This window comes from Rattus norvegicus, chromosome 13 (assembly GCF_036323735.1).
Source record: "Rattus norvegicus strain BN/NHsdMcwi chromosome 13, GRCr8, whole genome shotgun sequence".
Classification (NCBI taxonomy): Eukaryota; Metazoa; Chordata; class Mammalia; order Rodentia; family Muridae; genus Rattus; species Rattus norvegicus.
The window spans coordinates 41,423,951-41,445,858 of NC_086031.1; the positions used below are offsets into that span (position 1 = coordinate 41,423,951).

The 21,908-nt window shown below is 47.1% G+C and overlaps 1 protein-coding gene across 6 annotated transcripts in view; it reads left to right on the forward strand.

Moving 5' to 3' along the window:
- Mgat5 (alpha-1,6-mannosylglycoprotein 6-beta-N-acetylglucosaminyltransferase) overlaps positions 1-21,908 on the forward strand; it is a 288,136-nt gene that overhangs the window by 195,624 nt on the left and 70,604 nt on the right. For 5 of the 6 annotated variants that reach the window (XM_017598934.3, NM_023095.1, XM_063272594.1 and 2 more), the window contains 2 exon segments: positions 1,623-1,756; positions 16,376-16,509. In XM_017598934.3, coding sequence (XP_017454423.1) covers positions 1,623-1,756; positions 16,376-16,509 — 268 coding nt within the window. 6 annotated transcript variants of the gene reach the window in all.

Here is a 21,908-nt window from a genome sequence, read left to right on the forward strand (position 1 = left end):
CTCAGAATGCTTTTCTTGTAGAAAACCAGCTTGTGACTAGTGTGTGCTTTGCAACCCCGTATAGTCTGTGCTGCAGCTTTTCCGCTGTGCCATCAAAGCTTGAAGGCAGTCACCAAGTTATAGACTAGAGTATCAACAGCAGGATGTGGCCAGGTTCCAATAAAACGTTTCCACTGTGGAAATATGAGGGATCTTCATGGAATTTTCCTCTGCTGTGCCTTTTAAAATCATTTGAGAATGTGAAACCTTGAGAGAGTTCAGTCAGTGAAGTAAGTGTTGTCCAGTGTTTCAGAACCTGAGTTCTGGCCCCCGGGCCCACGTGACAAAGCTGGACGTGGTGATACATGCTTTTAACACCAGCCATGGTGGGGTGGGGGATGGGTTAGAGACAGGAAGATCCCCAGGCTCCCTGGCTAGCCAGCCTAGCCTATTTGGCAAATTTCAGATCAGCAAGACTTTGACTTAAACGAAGCCAAGGAAGATAGTGCCTGGAGAACGTTAGCCTAAAATTGACCCCTGACCCCCCCCACACACACACACATTTGTTCTCCCCTGTGCACATATGCACATACACAAACAAACACATACCCAGGCACACCAAGGAGTATAAAACCATCTCTTAGATCACAGCTACACTGAGAACCGGTGGGTGAGGTTTGGCTTGGTTTAATGAACCAATGAGACTCTTGGACTGCCTCAGTGTCTAACCAATCTAGCAGTCAAGTTCTAGTATGTTCTAGTTGGATGTATAAAAGCCACCGCCGCCTACTAGATGAGATTGAAGTCTGTTTTGTGTTACTACAACATAATCCTGGAGCCAGACTCGTTTATTGTGAAATGGAATTTATTGCTCACTGTTGGAAGCTGAAAAACCCCAAGACCGAGTGGCCCCCATCCAGGGAAGGCCACATTCTACTGTGCAAAGTTCTGGCCTGGGTCTCTAGTCATCTTCTCATAAAGCCGCTAGTGGCATCTTGGGCCCACCTCTGTCCCTAATTATCCCCAAAGCCCCGCCTTCAAATGACACCAGCACACCAGTGTGTGGAGTGCCTCTCCAGTAGGCTGTGGCACAGACACTGCCTAAAGTCAAATGATCTAGGTAGGATGGGAAGGCTGACTCGGCTAATAGCCTTGCCGCATGCCCTATGCTCTAAGCAGAATAGGATCCATAGAGATAATGGCATTTCATTTCTTTCATCGTGTTCGTTAGGTGCCTACTGTGTGCCCAGACCTACCTGGGTGCTGAGTTTACTGCAATGAATCCTGCAGGCCCCCTCCAGCATCCATGGTCCTTTATTCCACTGGTGTTTGGGGCCACCTTCAGCGGCTAGCCTGTTCTGTCTGCCTGGGTGCCTGGGGCCTTCTTTGTGGGTATGGCGCTGGCGGTGCTTAAGCCTCCTGGTCAGGGACGTGGCTTAGAGGTAGAGAGTTTAGCTAGCTTGCAGGTAGAGCTGCGTTTAACTCCTAGAATGATAAAAATCAATGCAAAATGAACAAGTAAGAAAATAAGACGTATGCTTCTTCCCAGCGGCACTTTTACTTTGAAGTGTTTGTCCGTCTGCTTCTGTCTCTGGAACTATAGCATCCGGGTTGTAGTTTAACGCTGGGTGCTTTCCTTGCAGGTGCATGCTCCGGGTGCTGGACTCCTTTGGAACAGAACCTGAGTTCAATCACGCAAGTTACGCCCAGTCGAAAGGCCACAAGACCCCCTGGGGAAAGTGGAATCTGAACCCGCAACAGTTTTACACCATGTTCCGTGAGTATTCCTGCGTGGACCCCGCCTTTCAGAAAGCTACCGACGACAGGCGCAGAGGTTAATCAGACAACCATCTACCTGGGGTCGAGGTTCTCAGGAGCCTTAGCTGGAAAAGTGTGTGTGAGCCCTTTGGAATTTTTCCTTGGGAATAATTTTTTTCAGATATTGAAATTGAAAGTCCACGGGAGCTTTTTGTGAGGAGACTTAGAAATTCCTAGAGAAAAGTGTTCAATACAAATTACCAGTAGAAGAAACATGGGGGAAGCCTGCAGATCAACCTTCAAATGAGCGTGTCCCAGCATCGTATCCACGCTGCTGAGGGGCCATTGCGTCCTGAAGAGGAATCCACGTCCTCCCACTCTGTCCGCACAGCTCCGTCTTAATTATATGAGCATGAAGTTTTTGTTTTGTTTTTTTGGTTTTTCGGGTTTTTCTTTTTTTGTTTGTTTGTTTTGTTCTTTTGGAGACAGGGTTTCTCTGTGTAGCCTTGACTGTCCTGGAACTCAATACATAGACCAGGCTAGGCTGTCCTCACAATCACAGAGCTCGGTCTGCCTCTGCCTCCCGAGTTCTGGGATTAAAGGTGTGAGCCACTACCACCTGGCTGAGCAGGAAGCTTTTAAAAGAAAAAAAAATAAATAGGACTGGAGAGATGACTGCTCTTCCAGAGGTCCTGAGTTCAAATCCCAGCAACCACATGGTGGCTTACAACCATCTGTAATGAGGTCTGATGCCCTCTTCTGGTGTGTCTGAAGAGAGCCACAGTATACTTATATATAGTAAATAAATATTTTTAAAAAGAAAAAGAAAAAAATAATCTCAGAGCTGGGGAGACAACTTAGCGGGGACTTGCTCTGTAAGCTTGAGACTGCAGTTCTGATCTCCAGAAAATATGGAAATGCCAAGTAAGAATAGTAGTATGCCTGCAGTTCCAGCCCTGCTCTCCCTCTTACCCCCACACACACACCCATTGGGTGGAGATGGCACTGCCTGGCTAGAGTTGACAAATCAGTGAGTTCTGGTCCAAGTGAGAGCCTGGCTCAGCATACAAGTAGAGAACCACTGAATGAGATACATGACTGAAACCTCTTGCCTCTACATGCACAATATACACACGTACATGCACAGATGCATACGTATACCCCAACACGGGAATACACAGGCATACCACATGCATGCATGCCTTTTCTGACTTAGGACTATTTTAAACTCAATTTTAAGCTTTGCTGGCCACCTAGCTACTGGACTCAGACCATTTTGCCGCCCTTGCTGGCGTTTGTGTGGCATTTAATAAGCTCGTGCAGTGAGGGCGTTTTCTCTGTGTTCCAGAGAATCACCTACTGTAGCGATAGCTTTAGTTTCAGACGAGTGACTTTATTGAGAATGTAGCAAGCAAAAGTTTAAAAAAAAAAAAAAAGGCAGGTAGGTTGTAAAACAGCAACGTGGGTACTTATAATACCCAGTAGACAACTGGGGTGACCTGAGAGACCAAAGAGGGGTGTGGTCATCAAGTTGGGTCTTCAGCGTCCAACAGACGCTTCTTGCTTCCAGAGCCAACTTCCCTGTGTGCTCAGTTCCTGACAGTTCACCGGCATGGTGGATGGGTGTTAACAACTCTTGTTTGGGCCCATGTACTCCCTGGCCCCGCTGCTGGGCTCTGAAAGGTCTCCATGACAACTGTTTCCTGTCATCTCTGTTCCCTCCGGTTGCTCTCTATTTCCCTGCTTTGGTCTTATTCTAATTAGCCACTGACTGTAAGACTAAGTGCCACGCTCGACAGTGGTGGTGCTAAAGATAAGTTATGATTAAGTCCCTACCCCACGAAGAGGAAAGGCTCTATTCTTGAAATGGAAGAGCTAGTGAATGAAGCCATTGATTTGAAGGCTAAGGATAGAGAACGAATTCTCTCTTTCCAAAGTTATCCTGATTTCATCTAGATGTTTCCATGCTGAAATCAATTTCTGAAATGTCAGTCTTAATTGCTTGGCTGAGTCAAGGCCCTATAAGTGCTTAAGCTGTCCTTCCCTTTCATGGCTGTCCCTCATGCCTTATGCAGATGCCTAGAGGTGATCCTTTGTTGGGTCCCCTAAATGTCTCAGTGAGCATGTTAGACCAATCCTTGGGAATTAGGTCTGGTGAAAAAATGGAATTAAGAAGGTTCTATAGGCTGGTGAGGTGGCAATTTAAAAAATCAGCCCATGTTTATGGGCTGGGGAGATGCTCCAGTGCTTGAGATGACCTGAGGTGGATCCCTAGGACTCATGGGAAAGGCTAGGTGTGACTTGGTGTGCCTGTAATCCCAGTTCTGGGCGGAGGAGAGATGGGTGGATGCCGGAAGATCACTGGCCAGTCAGCCTAGTCCACTTGGTCTCTTTAAAAAGTAAATGGTGCCTAAGGAATGATGCCTGAGATTATCCCCTGACCTCTACATGCATGTGCACCCATGTGTACACCTACACACACACACACACACACACACACACAAAGTCTGACAAAGAGAGAGTTGGAGAGACAGACAGAGACAGAGAGACAAGGAGAGCCGGAGAAAGAGAGAAAGGGTGTTACCTGTTTTTAAATGTTCTTTTGCGCCCAGAGAGCTTGGCGTGAGCATGCTGTGTGTATGATAGACATTGTCGTTATTGGAGTTGTATTGTCCTGTTATTGCCACCTGTCCCAGGGGCACAGTTCAGGGACCAAACTAATATTTGGCGCAGCAGGTAACAGATGGCTGTCAGCACGGCAAGGCATGATTAGAGTCTGCCTGGGGTTTGACTTTGCTACGAAATCCAGAGTATGGAGAGAAGTGCCAGCCAATCAGCTAAGCAGTGAGCTGTGTTCGGACCCAGAGGTGCGCCTTGTGCTTACGTGCACTTTCCGAGACACGATGGCAGTGACTGTGCACCTTTTCCCAGAGAGGAGATGGAGTTTTCTCCAATTGAAGAACTCAGCCCCGTGCAAACCTGCTGGGATTGTGTGGATGATAGCTTTCCTTCAAGTGAAAGACGTTCTCTGTTTAACATGCAGCGAAAGCCAGAAACAGAGAATGCTTTCTCTTAACCTGGAAGAGGGATATAGTTCCTGGATTCAGCAGAGACTGGGGTGGGGAAAGGTGACACAGTTGAATGCCTCTTAAGAAAAGAACCCACAGAGCAGAACATTGCCAACCACCCGAAACACGGAGAGCAAACAGCGCAGTGGGGAATGTTTACATGGTTATTTGAGACTGTTAGAGGAATGTAAGGGAGCCAAGATATCTGTACACAAGAGAGAGCCTATTTACAGCGTGGACATGGAGACCTCGGATGATCTCCAGTCTGAAAAGGGTATTAGTGAGGTCATAAGACGAAATGTTGGGCTGGGAGATGGCTCTGTTGGTAAAGCATTTGCCGTGCAAGCCTGAGGACCTAAGTTTGATCCCAGTCACTCAAGTAAAAAGTCAGGCGTGTTGGTACCAGCCTGTAATCCCAGCGCTGGGGGAGGGAAGGAGGGAAGCAGAGAAAGACACATCCTTGGGGCTTATTGGCCGGTCAGCTCAGCCTCGGGTTGATGAAGACAGCCTTGTCTCCCGACCCAGGTGGATAGTATCTGAGGAATGGCATCTTAAGTCATATCACACACATACATACACACACACACACACACACACACATACACACACACATACCCCACTACCACCACCACCACCACCACCATACACTACACACCATCACACACAAATGTTTTCAGTTAGGCCGCCCTGGTGAGAGTCATAAGTATGCAAGCCTTCAGACCAGGTTTCCCCAAACCTCTTTTTCCATATAAAAGAGCCTCCTCCTAGAGTAAGTCTGGTTGCAGATGTGAGAGAGGGAAAGCAGGGGAGCCAGGAAGGACCACAGGGGTGGTAACAGGAGTTCAGAGGGTCCCCAAGCAGCCTCAAAAGAACACTGGCGACAGTGGGTTAAGTCAAATGAAGGAAAAACAGTCCGTGGGGCTGGGCCTACAGCTGTCAGGAGAGTTCTCGCCTTGCCCAGCATGCACAAAGCTCTGGGTTCCACCCCCAGTGCCACATTAACAGGGCGAGGTGCTGCGTACCTGCAGCCCCAGCACTCAGGAGGTGGAGGCAGGAGGATGAAATGGTCACAGTTATTTGGCTACATGTCAAGTTCAAGATTAGCATGAGGCACATGGGACCCTGTCTTAAAAGGAAAAGAGAGGAAAGCAGTTGATGAGTTCTGAATGATGTGATGATATGCCAAGCAGGATGCAGTGGGTCACCTTTGCAAGTTGCTAGGATACCATCTCATCCCTCTGAATAATAAAGGGGGAAGAGCTGGGCTTTGATCTTCCTGCCTTTCTAGCACAAATTATATTTGAAGATAATCAAATGGTTGATGATAAGAAACTGTTCATAATGGGGAAACAGCACTGCAAATTCAGGCAGAATGAAGGATTAGGGGATGAGCATCCTCAAGCTCTTAATGAGAACGCAGATCCCGTAATCGTCAGCCACGGTGAAACCCATCAGGTAGCAAGGTGATGGAGAACTTTCCACAGACAGGGCTCTCTTCAGCACAGGAAATATGGAAATAAGCTGGAAAATGAGGCCCTGTGAGGCATCCATCATCTCGAGGCTCACCGAGGCTGGGGACGCTGCAACAGAAAACCATGTCTGTGCCTCGCTATCCAGACCCTGCCCTGAGTGACCTCCATGGTCAAGGGAGTCCCTTTCTTCCGATGTGACAAGACCAGCTTCTTGGGCAGCTATGGCTGGTCTGATGATCTACACTAAGAAGACTGTTTCTTTGAACAGAGAAGTGCCAAAATGTGTCATTTTTTTCTTTTAATTATTTTTTTAAAAAGAGGCTTTCATGTGTTCCAGGCTAGCTTTGAACTCACTGTGTAGCCAAGGATGACCTTGAACTCCTGAGCCTCCTGTTTTTACCTCAGGACTACTAGTAGTAGAGGCGTAAGCCACCATACCCAGTTCATGCAGTGAAACTCAGGGCTTCATGCATTACTAGGCAAGTGCGGGCCTAACTCAGCCGTATCCCCATTCATCCCTTTTAATTTTTGTATTTTTCTTTCCAGAGCTGAGGACCAAATCCAGGGTCTTATATTAACTAGGCAAACACTTTACCACTGAGCTAAATTTCTATCCCCATCCCTTTCTGATTATTTGTTTTAATGTGACACATTTATTGATGTTTCGTTTAAGTAGCATTTACATAAGTAACATGTAAATGTGCACCAATGTTGCGAATGTATTGATACTCTTGTGCACTGAGCCTGTTTGATACTGCTACACCAGCCAAAGGAGAGACTCCAGAAGTAGAGTGAACCTGGAGGCATAGAATTGAGTCTTTCTTCAAAGCAACTGTCTTGGAAGATGTAGTGTGTCTCCTTTATCTTTTTGAGAAAGGGTTTCCTATGGACGTGGTACTCATCAAGTTTGGCTAGGCTAGCTGGCCAGCAAGCCCCAGGGATTCACCTGTCTCTACCTCTCCAGTTCTGGGATTTAAAGGATGGACAACCACACCTGACATTCTCCCACCTTTGGGTGCCGGGAATTGACCTCAGGTCCTCCTGGTCCACGGCTCCACAGCAAGCACTCTGCTCACCATGCTGTTTCTCTAGCCCTAGGTGATGGCTTGTTGAAAGAAGGATGGGTGTGCCATGCCTCCTGGACACAGATTCCCACTCAGGTCTTTATGCTTGTTTGCCTTCCAAACTGCACGCTCAAGCCTTCCTGCTGTCTCTTGAAAGCTATTGGCATGGACTTCTAACCCTCAAAGCTCGGGGTGCCTTCCCTCTCCCTTGTCTGTGGGCTCACATCCTGACTGGATAGTAGAGCATTCCCAGCCTTCAGCTCTGTGGCAACCCCTCACCCTATATTTGTTTTGGGGTGTGTGTGTGTGTGTGTGTGTGTGTGTGTGTGTGTGTGTGTATGTGTGTGTGTTCACATGTGTGCTTGCACATGTCTATGGGTGGGCAAGCATGTGGAGTCCATATTTTTGTATTTGTTTGTTTTTCAAGATAGGGTTTCTCTGTGTAGGCCTGGCTGTTGTGGAACTCTGTAGACCAGGCTAGCCTCAAGCTCAGAGATCCACCTGCCTTTGCCCCCCAAATGTTGGAATTAAAGGTGTGAGCCACCACCCAGCTAGCCTAAGATTGACATCAGGCATCTTCCTCAAATGCTCTCTGCCTTCCTCATTGAGGCTGGAAGGGGGGGTGCTCTCTCTATTTTCTGTTTCCATCCTGGGATGTCACTCTGGTCTTCCTCTGTTTAAGGACTTTATCCATAAGCATCTTCTGAGCCCCTCACAATTTTTCTACTTCATGTATTACATTGCTTTCTACGCTTCAACACTACCAGTATTTCCAGTGCTAGTCAAGAATCTATTTAAATGGCATTTTTTTGTGTGTGCTCTGAATTTTGAGGATTATCTTCTTGTCTCATAAAGAGAACCAGCCTCACCCATCTCTAGGTGTCCAGATCACTCTGTCTAGTCATTTTGATGTCTGCCTTTGGTCTACTGTAGATGCATTTGCTGCAAACTCCTGAAGGTGATCTCTTCTCTTCTCTTTCTCTCCCTCCCTCCCTCCCCTCTCTCTCTCCCTCTCTCTTCTCTTCTCTTCTCTTCTCTTCTCTTCTCTTCATCAAACATGGTGTTTTATACCTTTACAAATGATGAAAAATATTTATCCACACAGAATGAAATAGAAAAGTTATTTAAGAGAGCAATCTAAGGAAGGAAGAGAAAACCCCCCAAATCGATGACTTAACTCTCATTCAGATAGCTCTAATTAGCTCATAAAACCTTTTCACAATTGTGTCTGGCTTCTGTAAAGATGTTGGCCAGGGCTTTTAAAAAAATCACTTTGTTTCATTGAATTCCCTGCCCCCGTCTTTTCCCGGAGACTGTGGCTTAGCAATGGCATCAATGCAGAGACTGCTCCCACCCACCTCTGGCAAGCCTTGGCTCTGGCCTGCCCTCTGCCTGCAGACTTCTCAGTAGCCCAGTGATGTCATTGCCACCACTGCCTTAGAGCTCTTCCTTGTTCCCTAAGCAAGATCAGATGTGCAGAGCTATTCTGTCTGTCTGTCCGTCTGTCAAGGCAATGGCTTAGATGTGAACCAGTCTAGCATCCTGGAAGGCTCAGGCCCCTGAGGAGCCTGGTTTTCTCTCTTACTGACTCTCTTCCTTACTTACCTCTGGTCTTCCTTATGTTTTTTCAACTGTACCAGATATACTTCTGCCCCAGGACCTATTCAGTGGCTGTTACCGTTTTCTGGAACATTCTTCCTTGTCCTTGACTTTACTGCTCTCTCATACCTGTAACTTACTTGACCCTTTAGTGGCATTTGCTGTGACCTCCTTTGGAAGTGCAGATCCTTTGCCCCACTCCCCATACCCTTCTCTGCCTTACTGCCTCTCTAACTTTTCATCCTTTTTCTTTTGTTTCTCTCTCCTTCCTGTTATAGCTAGAAGCTTGGGGATGACTGTTCATTGATGAAACTTAGTACGTGGGAGTCCTTATTTACTGAGTGGATTTAAATGAAGCCAAATGATAATATCTTTTCAGAACTGGGCTCATGCAACAAGTCAGGGAAGAGTAGGAAATCATTCAAAATTGTGCCTGGTTCTGTTGCTGCAGTGCCTATCCCACCAGAGGTCCTGGGTTCTATCCACAGCACTTCATAAACCTGGTGCGGGTGTCCACGCCAGGAATCCCAGCACTCTGCAGGAAAAGGGGTCAGAGAAGACCATTCTTTCCTACAAAGACATGTGCGATCAGCTTGGGCTATGCAAGAGCTTGACTTAAAAAACAATCTGCAGACTAAGAATGCTCTGTGAGATGAGAGGTCTTCCACTTCTTCCTACAGAGCTTCTATTCTCAGGGTTTGAAGAGTGACTCTTAGCCGCCGTTCCATTGTTACAGCTATTATTACTGGTTTCCACGCTGGGTTTCTGCTAGGGTGTGGGGCTCTTACAGCCACAGTATGATCAGAAGAGATGAATGGTGAGGGGTCGGAACTTGAGCCTGGCAACAATGGGAACCTTACAAGTAGGCTGATCCTCTGCCCTGCCAACCTGGCAGCTTTCTCTGAAGCTGGGTGCTCCTGTGTGGTTTTGCTCCGAGGACAATCAGGACTGTTGTTCCTACACAGACCTGCAAGTCAGAGTCGCCCAAGACTCTTCCCTCTGAGGGCCAGCCTACAGGAGGGGTTCTCTCCTTGGGGTCATCCCCTCCTACAGCGATTTTTGACACTTGATCAGCCCACTCCGTTGTGCCTCTGTGGACAGCTCGGACACTCGAGAGTTGGGCTCCACTGTGTATTGCTGTTTCCCTAGATCTTGCCCAGCCTCCTCTTCTCAGTGAGCACCATTTGAAAACATAAATTTGGGTCAAATTTGAAAATTCTAGCTACCCTCTCTGGGCTGCCTTAAAGTCCATTATGGGCTGGTGAAATGGCTCAACCTTTAAGTGCTTTAAGTGCAGAAGAGTCAGAGGTCAATTCCCAGAGCCTCTGTTAAAAAGCCACACAAGGGGATGTGTCCTTGTGACCCCAGTGCTAGAGAGGCAGAGGCACAGGGCCCTGGACTCACTGACCAGTCAGGGTAGCCCGCAGGCTGAACGCTAAGGGAGCCTGTCTCCAAAATAACACCACAAGCAAACAAGCATGACAAGACAACTTAGGGTCAGAGACATGGCTCAGCTGCTGAGAGCACGCCCTGCTGTTGCAGAGGAACTAGACTGTGTGCCTAGACCCACATGGCAGCTCAAAACTGCCTGCCACTCCTGTCCTAGGGAATCTAACATTCTCCTCATGCTTCCAAAGTCACAAGAAATGTATGTGGTGCGCATACATACATGGAAACAAACACTCATGTGCATAAATATGAACTTCTTTTAAGTGTACAGCTAGAGAAATGGCAGCCAGGATCACTCTCTGATGTGTATACACACAGACACACAGACACACACACACACACACACACACACACACACACACACACATCTGCACATACGTGCATGTGTAGCTACAATAAGGGGTGTGTGTGTGTGTGTGTGTGTGTGTGTGTGTGTGTGTGTCAGAGTAAATAGGATCCACTTTAGTCTGAAGCTAAAGACTACCCATAGGCCTAGAGGGTAAAGAAAGCCAACCGATGGTGGATATTTTTAAGCAGGTAATATCATAAGTAACTTCTTTATATCTTTCTCTATTACAAAAAAGAAAAAGTTTTACACTGAGGACATGCATCAGTTATAACAGGAAAAGCAATTAAAGCATTTGTATTTAGGAGGAAGAAACCCGTGTATTGGCAAAACTCCATCTGACCTGAGCTCTGAAGGTAGAGAGGGAAGAGGTACTTGATGAATCCTGGCAAGTTCACACCCCTCAGACCTCCTGGCTATGAAGGCTGAGGAACCTGCCCAAGCTGGTTCTTAGGGTTCTGCCTTCGGGAACAGGTAGTGTGAGTATAATTCAAAATTCTTAGAGGTGTCTAAGATTTACCAGGAGGAAGACAGACCTTGGAGATTGATACGATTGAAAGCAAAGTTAATTTCCATGCCGTGAAGTTTTAATTTATTTTTCAAGAAGGCAGGAGGGGCTGGTTCTCAGCTCTCTTTCTCCTTTCTGTGCAGTCCAGGACCCCAGCCCATAGGGCGGCGCTTCCCACCTCAACTTACCCAATCTAGGAATTTCCTCACAGACTTGCCCAGAGGCTGCTCTCCTGGGTGGTCCCAGCTGCCGCCTACTTGGCGGCATTTGCCATCACGCTTGCTGGGAATAGACCGTGGAAAGTAAAGAGAACTCGGAGATCAGGGTGGTTTTTGTAGAAGCCCCATCTGTTTCTCTTCCGGGATGGACTGATAACGGAGAGTGCAGTGGTCCCCGAGTCTCATTTACAGTGAAATTTTACTGATTTCCTTTGAAATGCAAATATTCACCCTCATGCCCTCCAGCCACAGCCAATACCTTGTGTTCTCAGCATAGGGCAAAGCAAAAAAAAAAAAAAAAAAAAAAAAAAAAAAAAAAAAAAAAAAAAAAAAAAAGAAGACAAAGAAAAAGAAGCTTGGATTGAGGGATTGAGGTTAGAGCCAGATGGAAAGTCAGTGTGAAAAAACCGTGTGTGTGCATGTGTGATTTGGTGGTGAGGTGCAGGTACCAGCAGAGGTCAGAGGCATGGAATTCCCCTTGGAGCCGCCACACACGGGGGCCAAGCTTAGGCCCTCTGCAAGAGCAGCAAGGGCTCTTAACCACGGAGCCTCTTGTCCAGCAGCCAAGAAGGTCGGGTTTGGTATCAGCCAGGCCTATGGCTATGGATTCTGTATAAGCAGAGTGAAGAACACTCGTGTTGAGAGTTGGTGTCTTGCCTGGATGCATACAGCTGCTGGGCAGCTCCTTTTGGTCAACCACAAGGAGCCTAGCACCCGGAAGAACCACCTTCTTGTGTGTGGGGGGGGGGGGCGGGGGGGCAGGGGATGTTTAAAAAAACACCCAGGGTCTGGTGACAAGTTTCGTTACAGAGACATAGAAGAGTCAGACATGTTCTGACCATTGCGTCTGTAGGTGCGTGATGCCCTCAGCCACCAACATGCAAGGTGCTGTTCCTCAAGTTATCTCACAGTAAAACTGGGAGTTGAAACTTTCAAATATGGATGAGATTTCTGGGGGCTTCTAGATGTAGTGTGTGTTTTCACGGAGTCTCAAATTTGATTTAGTACCGAACTACAGTTGCACCATGGCAGTAAGGATAGATGGGAGTGTGGCTTAGTTACTGTGTTTGCCTAGCAGGTAGGGAGTCTCTGGAGTCCATCCCCAGGAACACATAAGCTGTAGTGGTGGTTGTCTCAGTTCTAGCGATGGAGAGATGGCAGCAGGAGGAGGAGAAGTTCAAGGTCATCCTTGGCTGTACAGTGAGTGGCCTATAGAGGGGGCTAGAGGAGACCCTGCCTCCAAGAAAGGAAAAAAAAAAAAAAATAGACTCTTCCCTCCCTCTCTTACATCCAAGCTAAATGCTAAAAGAATCTTTGACACGTGCACCAAAAAATAAAAAAATTGCATGTGTGTATTTTTTCTTCTTTTGTGGATTTTTAATCATCTTGCTTTTATTATGTTTTAGATAACGCATCACATAACAAGACCCACAAAACACTTTAGATGGTCATTGTGTTGTAAGTGCCTGTATGGGGACATAGACAAACTGAGTCACAGAACAAATATGCCAAGAGTGGAGTGTTAGTCACTCCAACAGTTTCCTGAAAATACAAGTTAAAAACCATCATCTTAAAGTCTAGAGCCCTAGAGCAACAAAGGAAAGGGTGCTTAACATGCACAGGCTGTCTTCCCATCACCCTGTTCTTTCCAGTTCTAGTGCCCTCCCCTCTGTGCTTCTCAAAAAGGAGGAAAAAAGGAAAACTAGCAGGAAAACGGTGAGCAGCCAGCCCTTGCTTTGTCTCTCGTTGGCCATAGAATTTATTCAGTAATTTCCCCTTCAACTAATGTAGCCATTGTCCTTGCCTCTGGGCACTTGTTCAAACACACAGAAATGGGAGAACAGATTGGCTGACTGAGCACAGCTCCTCAGTCAGGGCCCTGTTACCTCCTCCTCCTGTGGCCCTCATTAGGCCCTGCCTTGGAGATGAGCTGGTGAGGGGTAGGATCTGCGTAGCCTGCACATCCCACAGAGCGCCTTTGCAGCACTGCCTCCCTTCTTCATCTTCCTCTCATAAGGATGAGAGTAGAGCTAGGGTGTCTCACTCTGAGCAGGTCACCTCCGATGGGTTGAGAAGGTCTCTGGAGGCAGGGGAGTGGCTCTCAGTACTATAGTACACCCTCAGCACCCACATAAAAAGGCCTGGTGTGGCAGCTGTCACTCACCGTCCCAGCCTATGGGAGGTAGAGACGGGTAGATTAATGGAGCTCACTGGGCAGACCCGCTAGCCCAACCAGCGAGCTCAAGTTCAGTGTTAACTTTAGGGACGCTAAAGATGCAGCTCAGTGACTAAAAGCAAACACTGCTCTTCAAATTCTAGCACCCATGTCAGGCAAGTCACAACTTCCTATAACCCCATTTCTAGGGGGTCTGATGCCCTCTTCTGGCCTCATGCAGGGACACACCTCTACACATAAATAGTGTTTAGAAAAAAACCAGTAAGGTGGAAATTGATTGAGGAAGACACCTGACCTGTCTCCCACATACAAATAATGTCACTTGTGTGTGAATGCCCAACCCCCCTTCCACCACCATACATACAGAGAGAGAGAGAGAGAGAGAGAGAGAGAGAGAGAGAGAGAGAGAGAGAGATCTGGACTGACTGTAAATGGCAAAGCATTCCTTAGCTCTTAGAAACCCAGAGCAAAGCAAAAGAGAAGTTTGCACCCAAAGGTGAATGGCGGTCACGGCTGAAGTTGCAGAACGTGGATTGCACTGGACGGACGGCCTCAATTCCTGGGGGAGTTTGCTTCTGTGTTATTTATGCAGGTTCGGTTTGAGTCAGACTAAACAAGGGTTGCTTCCTGTCTTATCAGCTGTGTGTGACCTTCACTGAGCCATCACCCAGCGAGCTGAAATTTATCTGAACAAGATGGGAGGCAGAGTTGATGAAGGTTACTATTTAATCAAGAGAGAATTGTCTTCCAATCAGATAGCCCCCTCCCAGTGAAACATACTTGAAAATTATACAGGGCTGAGGCAACGGCTCCCGTTGTTAAAGTGAGAGCCACAGGCAAACCTGAATTCCCAGAACCCACATAGTAGGAAGCCAGGCATGATGACACACACTTGAAGCCCAGCACTAGGGAGGCAGAGAGAGGAAGCTAACTGGGTTCACTGCTACACATCTGCCTAGTCAGTGAACCTGGTGTGGGCCCTAGTGAGGAGTCCTGTCTCAAAACAAAGTAGAGGTGTCCTCTTACCTGCACACACACACACACACACACACACACACACACACACACACACACACACACACAAATTTCAAAACATAGAGTCACAAACTACAATTGTTCTCGGCTGCTGTGGTATAGCTTCCCACTCGGGTATATGGTAAAGATGTAGAGCCTATAGGTAGGGTAGGCCAGAAGGAAAATCCTTTTCTTCTAGAATATTCTGCCCTATACACATCCCAGCTTTGAAGGATTTGGCTTTTAGAGAAGCTTATACCCCAGAGACTCTCGGTATTTGCTTGGTCTTCAGTCCACACATCTGCCCAATGTAACCCCAAAGGCAATCATGCCTGGCTGTTGGTTGCAGTTGCTTAAGGAGATCTGTTCCTGTTGCTAGGTGGTGGTGGCTCATGCTTTTAATCCCAGCACTCTGGAAGCAGAGGCAGGCAGATCCGTGAGTTCAAGGCCAGCCCGGTCTACAGATCGAGTTCCAGTACAGCCAGGGCTCCATAATGCAACCCCGCACCAAAATGCAATGTGTGGCTGTTGTGTAGACAGCCTAGCCTGTACTTACCAAGCCAAGATGGCTAAGATGTCATCGAGCCATGAATCCCATGAGACAGCCATTGCTTATACAATCCATACTTGACTATAGTAGTGTAGACCATGGCTGTGCATCTCCTGTGTGCATGTGTGTATAGGCCAAAGGTCGATGGTTATTGTTTTCAATCACATCCTTCTTAGTTTTTCTATCTATCTATCTATCTATCTATCTATCTATCTATCTTCTATCTTTCTATGTATCTGTCTGTCTATCTGTCTATCTACCTACCTATTGTCTATCTTCTATCTACCTACCTATCTACCTATCTATCCATCTCTATCTACCTACCTGTCTGTCTGTCTATCATCTATCTATCTATCTATCTATCTATCTATCTATCTATCTATCTATCTCTATCTCTATCTCTATCTATCTATCTTCTATCTATCTTTCTATGTATCTGTCTGTCTATCTATCTACCTACCTATCTGTCTATCTTCTATCTATCTACTTACCTATCTATCCATCTCTATCTACCTACCTGTCTGTCTGTCTATCATCTATCTATCTATCTATCTATCTATCTATCTGCAAGGTTTCTCAGTGAACCTTGAGTTTATCTTTTCTCTGCTAGCCTGGTTGGCCAGAGAGACACTGGGATCCACCCAACTCCCCACCAGTGCTAGGATTACAGATGCGCACCACCACACCCAGCTTCTTCTCAGCACACAGTACACTAAAACTCAGGTGCCCACACTTGTGTGTCAAGTGCCTTCCTCCTCTCCCCCCACTGAGCCATCACAACCTGATCACACTCACAGGGCTTGACCCCAGCACTCAGTGAACCTGGAACAAAGAGATTGGGCTGTACTGGCTCCTCCCCACCTCCCACCCCCAACAACCCCCCCCCTGCCCAGTTCAGTCACACACAGCCCCACCCCAGCCCCTGTTCATCTTTTGTCAGAGAGTAAGCCACTGTGGAGGTGAGATTGTAGATTACACTGCTTGGTTTTTATTTACCCAGATGAGATGGTAAACACAGCTGAGATCAGCTTAGACCGTGAGCTCCTGGATGAGGCGGAACCAAATGATATGCAAACGCGCCAGTGGGTCAGCGCTGGCCTGTGCTGTTTGTAATGCCTCTGCTGCTCTGTGCCCGGTAACCACTCACGGCCCTGTCTTTTGCTTTCCACATCAGCTCATACCCCAGACAACAGCTTTCTGGGCTTCGTGGTCGAGCAGCACCTGAACTCCAGCGACATCCACCACATTAACGAGATCAAAAGGCAGAACCAGTCCCTTGTGTATGGCAAAGTGGATAGTTTCTGGAAGGTGAGTCAGCCCGCCTGCGTGTCGAGCTCTCTGAAAGGAAGCTTGTGAGGTAATTTAATTTTGCTTTGATCCGGGGAGTAATCAAGCCAAATGCCCAGGGCTTATGCCCACTAGACACAAACAGAGGCGTTCAGGGGTCCGGTTGCCCTAGCGTGCTGGCATGCTAACTGAGGCTCGGGTTGCTTGTCTCTCCTTACAGCAACTCTACTCCAGACCTTTTACTTCTCAGCATGTTAGATGTGAGATGTAGGCTAGGGAGAAGGTTCAGTAGGTAATGCGCTCTTTGAACAAGTGTGAAGACTTAAACTCAGATCCCTCACATCATAGAAAGAGCTGGGACGGTGGCCCATGCTTGCAACTCCAGCAGTGCTGGGTGGATGTAAAGGCAGGATCCCTAGGGGCACTGGTCACCCAGTCCAGCTGACTCAGCAAGTTCAGGATGAAACATACCTTAAAAAACCCCCGTGGAGCATGATTTAGAAGGTTCCCAATCTCTTTATATATAATGTATCAGCCTTGGAGAGCCAATCTTATAATCTTGAAAGACAGACATCCCCATGACTTTCAAACATACTTCTTCTAAATGTCCAGTAAAACCCTTCTTGGGATAATCAAAGAGCTGTGATCTCATGCTTTGTATCCCCCATGAAGGAAGTTAGAAACTGACACTCGTGGGCATCTGAGGCATGCCCAGCTAGGAGGTCTAGTCATTTTTCTGATATAGTGTTCAGAAAACCAGGTGTTGCCCACCCTTCAGGTCTGCAAGAGAGCAAGGAAGCTGGGCCAGTTTTTTCCATGTGTATTCATTTCTTTGTATGTGAGTGAAGGATGTGTGTATGCATGTGTGTGAGTGAATGATGTATGCATGGGGTGTGTGTGAGAGAATGATGCATGCGTGGATGGATATGTAAGTGAATGATGCATGCATGGGTGTGTGTGAGTGAATGACACGTGCATGGATGTATGTGAGAGAATGGCACATGCATGTGTGTGAGTGAATGATGCATGCATGGGTATGTGAGAGAATGATGCATGCATGGGTGTGTGTGAATGATGCATGCATGGGTCTGGGTGAGTGAATGGCGCATGCATGCATGTGGAAGTCAGGAGCATCTTCAGAATCAGTCAGTTCTCTCCTACCACAGAAGTTCTGGGTTCTCGAGATCAAACTCAGGTTATCAGGCTTAGTGGCATGTGTGTTCATGGACTAAGCCATCTTGTGGTCCCATTTGGCTATTATAGACACTGATTTATTCCCAGATTATGCTCTTTATTAGAGACAGCTGAATTCTGCACTCTGTAGTATAATAGTTCTCAACTAAAGACAATGTCACTGCCTCCCCTTCCAGAGGGAAAGCACCCAGGCAGGGTCTCCAGAAAATTTTGATTGTCTTGTCTGGATGATATATACTGTCCAATGGGTGCGGGTTAAGGGTATTGTAAGCATCCTACAGGGCTTAGGAAGGCTCCCCAGCATACTTGTCTGCCATACATTGGCAGTGATCTCAAGACAGGGGATCCCTGCAGTCATAAAATAAAGGGTCATTCCTTATGTGCTATCACAGGTTAAATATTCCTAACTAAAAGTTTTGATATCCAAAATACTCGGTGCCAACGTCATGCTGGGAGATGGTGATGGTGGGGGTGGGAGAATTCACCCCAGCATCATGTGGTGGTCTAAACTCAGAACTGCAGGAAATGACTCTTGACCTCTGTGTAGGGAGAGAGAGTATGTTGTGAGTTTCCCCCATGTGGGCTCATATGTTGTATTGATACCAAGCTGGTGTTCCTATTTTGGGAAATTTTGGCACCTTTAGGAGGTGGGGCCTCCCTAGAGGAAGTAGATAAGTGGGGGAGGGCCTTGAGGATTTGTAGCCTTGCTCTACTTCCTGTTCATAATTTCTGCCTTCTGACTAGACACTGCATGGCCTAAGTCAGTCTGGTAATATTTAGTATATAGACCAGGCTGACCTCAAACTCTTTAGCAATCCTCCTTCCTCTGCCTCCCACATTGCTGGGGTTATCAATGTTGAGGTAAGGACCTCCTGAGAGCACTGTGACCAGCCTTGTTATTTTGAAACAGGGTCTCTCCGTATTATCCAGGCTGACCTCCTGCCTCAGTCTCCCTCGTACAGGAATTCAGACCACATGTCCAGCCCTCGGCTCATGTTTTCCACAGGACTCCTCAGTAGGTTTCTGTGATGGTCACATGAACTAACAAAACATAAGCCGTGCAGTGCAGCTCACAGCGTAACCAAATGCTGCTGTTGTTGATGTTATTATTGGGCCAGTTAAAAATCCCATGGCGAGAACTGGTTCCCAGTGTGAGGATGGCCAGGCCTGTGAGCATCTGGTAAATACAGGCAGCCTGCGAGATACTCAGCTGCCCGTTTGTAAACTGTGTCAACAGTCGGTGCCCCCTTGCCCACGCAGAGTCTGGCCTGTTATCTATTTTTGTAAATAACATGTTATTGGAAAACAGCCATGCCTACTCTTTGTCCGTGAACGCTTTTGTACTAAAATGTTAGCATTGAGTAATTGTAGCGAAGGCGAACTGACCTACAGAGGAAACAGTATTTACTGCCTGGCCTTCCCTGCACCACTTTGCTCCCCTCTGAACTCTATGATGTCCTGGGCAAACCCAGTCTCTCTCAGAGAATGCATTTACCCAGCCTTTCCATCTCCTTCCCTCCCTCTCCTCTCCCCTCTCCTCTTCTCTTCCCTCCCCTATCTCCGCCTCTCTGTGCATGGGTACATAGGGAATGCATGCACATACGTGTGAGGGCCAGAAAACAACCTCAGCTGTCATTCCTTAACCTTTCCGCCTCAACTTTTAAGACAGAGTCTCGCACCAATTCCACTAGGCAGGCTGTCTGTCTCCACCTTCCCAGGACTGACGTGCTTACAGGGTGGGCGTCACCGTGTCCAGCTTTTTAGGTTTCTGGGTGGTCAACTCAGGTCGCCATGCTTCCAAGGAAAACATTTCACTGCCTGAGCTATTTCTCCAGAACTCATTTTGGGGCTCTTCATTATGGCGGTGAATAACTTGTTTGTGGAGAAGTGAAGCATTTACGTCAGTAAAATTCAGCTCGCTCTGAAGAAGAAACTCCGCGTGCAAAGACTGGCATCTAGCTGGCTCCTTTTCTAGGCTTCAGTGAAATGACTAATACATTGTTCTAGTTTGGTTTCTCTTGTTGTGATAAAACACTGGCCAAAAACAACCTGAAGGAGGAAAGGATTTATTTGACACCTGGGTCACAGTCTGCAACTGAGGGAAGCCAAGGCAGATGTGGAGTAGAGACCGTTGAGGAATGCGGCTTACTCTCTGGCTTGCTTCCTCTGCCTTGCTCCGTTACCTTTCTCCTACAGCTCGTGTCTACATACCTAGAGATGGCACCGCCTACAGTGGGGTGGGTCTTCCTGCATGATAGCAGCTAAGAGAATGTCTCACAGATGCAGCCGCCAAGAAGTTTGAGGGAGACAGTTCTCTCCTCCTAGTAATATCGAGGTCTGTGGCAAGCTGGCTTTGGCCAGTGAGGGGTGTAGGTAGCTCAGTGGTAAATGCCCTGGGTTAAATTCTCGGCACATGCTAGGCTCTTCGACCCATTTCTAGCATTGATGACAGTTTATGGGCATGCTCCCCCTTCTTCCGTGTACAAAGCAGTGTTCTGAAGCTCACACGGACAATCGAGCTGTGTAACGGGAGTGAGCAGCTAGCAGGAGCCCAGGCTAACATTAGCATAGCAGATAAACCGCTATTCCTGGCCACTTACTTCCCTGGTGGCCAAATCAGCCATAGCCTTACAGCTCTTCTGAGTGAGTACCTCTCCATAGGAGTCACTCAGGTCATTTTCTGCTTCAGAACCCTGGGCCTGTCCTGCTACAGCCATATTCTGATGGCAACAAGCAAAGAAAACCCATGTCACTGGAGTGTAGACGGCTTCTTATCTAGACCTCTGAGTTAGAGCTGAAAGCACACACATTCAGCTCCAACCAATAGCATGTCACTTCCCTTCAGGCCTTCCCCCTCCCTCTCTCTATCACACACCACACACACACACACACACACACACACACACACACACACACACACACACACCCCTAATCCATTCTCAATATATAACAGCAGGGGGCAGGGTCTTCTTCAACTGTAGACTAGGGAGTTTGGGAGATGGGTCAGTTGTTAAAGAGCTCACTGTACAAGCCTAAGGATCTGAGTTCAGATCCCCGATGCCCATGCAAGGCAGAATACACCTGCAATCCCAACACTGGAAAGGCAGAGAGGGAGGGCTCACCGCCCAGTTCGTCTAATCAAACTGGTGAGCTTCAGGTTGAGCCTCATGTAACACAGGCTGGTCTCCATCTTTCTATGTACCTAAGGATGACCTTGAACATATGATCCTCCTGCCTCCACTTCCTGGGTGCTGAGATGGCAATATTTCACTACCATACTACATATATGCAGGACTGGAGATGAAACACAGGGCTTCCTGCATACTCGGCAAACAAGTACTGTGTCCCCTGAGCCACATACCTACCCTGCCTTGTATAATTATTAGCTGTGTTCTTTGGAGCTCTTACGGTACAGTGACTACAAGCTATCAAAGAGCAGCCACACCGTACTTAGCCCACACTCCCAGAAACACCCTGGAATTCTGCAGTGATGATTGCAATATTTCAAAACAGTGGAAACACTGCTTTAAACAGCCAGAAATAAATCTGGAAAGAGGAAAGAAGCCTGGGTGACCTCTGAGTCGGAGATAGAGTCCCATCCAAAGGACGATGTAATTATCTGGCTTGCTAATTGGGTCGACTCTGGCTTCATTGAAATGCAGGCAGAATTGGGAACTGGAGTCATTTGGAGAAATTCCATTTGATTTCATAGTAGGGATTAACTGCTTTTAATGCAGGGTTTTAATGAACCACCAAAGACCATTATAATTAGAGAATAGACTGAAATTCTTGAAAAGAATGCTTTTTTTTTTTTGTAAGTAGGTTAACCCTGCGACCGTACTTCTTCCTCACCAGATAACAGAGATAAATGAGGTGAATCGACAGCCACCTATGTCAACCCAAGCATATATATTGAGATAATAGGAATTGATTTTGTTGGATCTGTTGAAGTCTAATATTGTCATAGCTCTTTTAAAAAAATTTACCTTATTACTGTTCAAATTATATGTAAGTGCATATATTTATGTATGGGGGTGTACACATGAAGCCCCAGGGGCCTAGGAAGCCAGAAGAGAATATTTGATCCCCTGGAACTCCAGTTAAGGTAGCTATGAACCACCTAATAAGGTTGTGCTGGCTAGTTTTATGTCAACTCGACACAGGGTATAGATATCTGAGAGGAGGGAACCTCAATTAAGAAATTGTAAATGATGCCATCCTGGGCT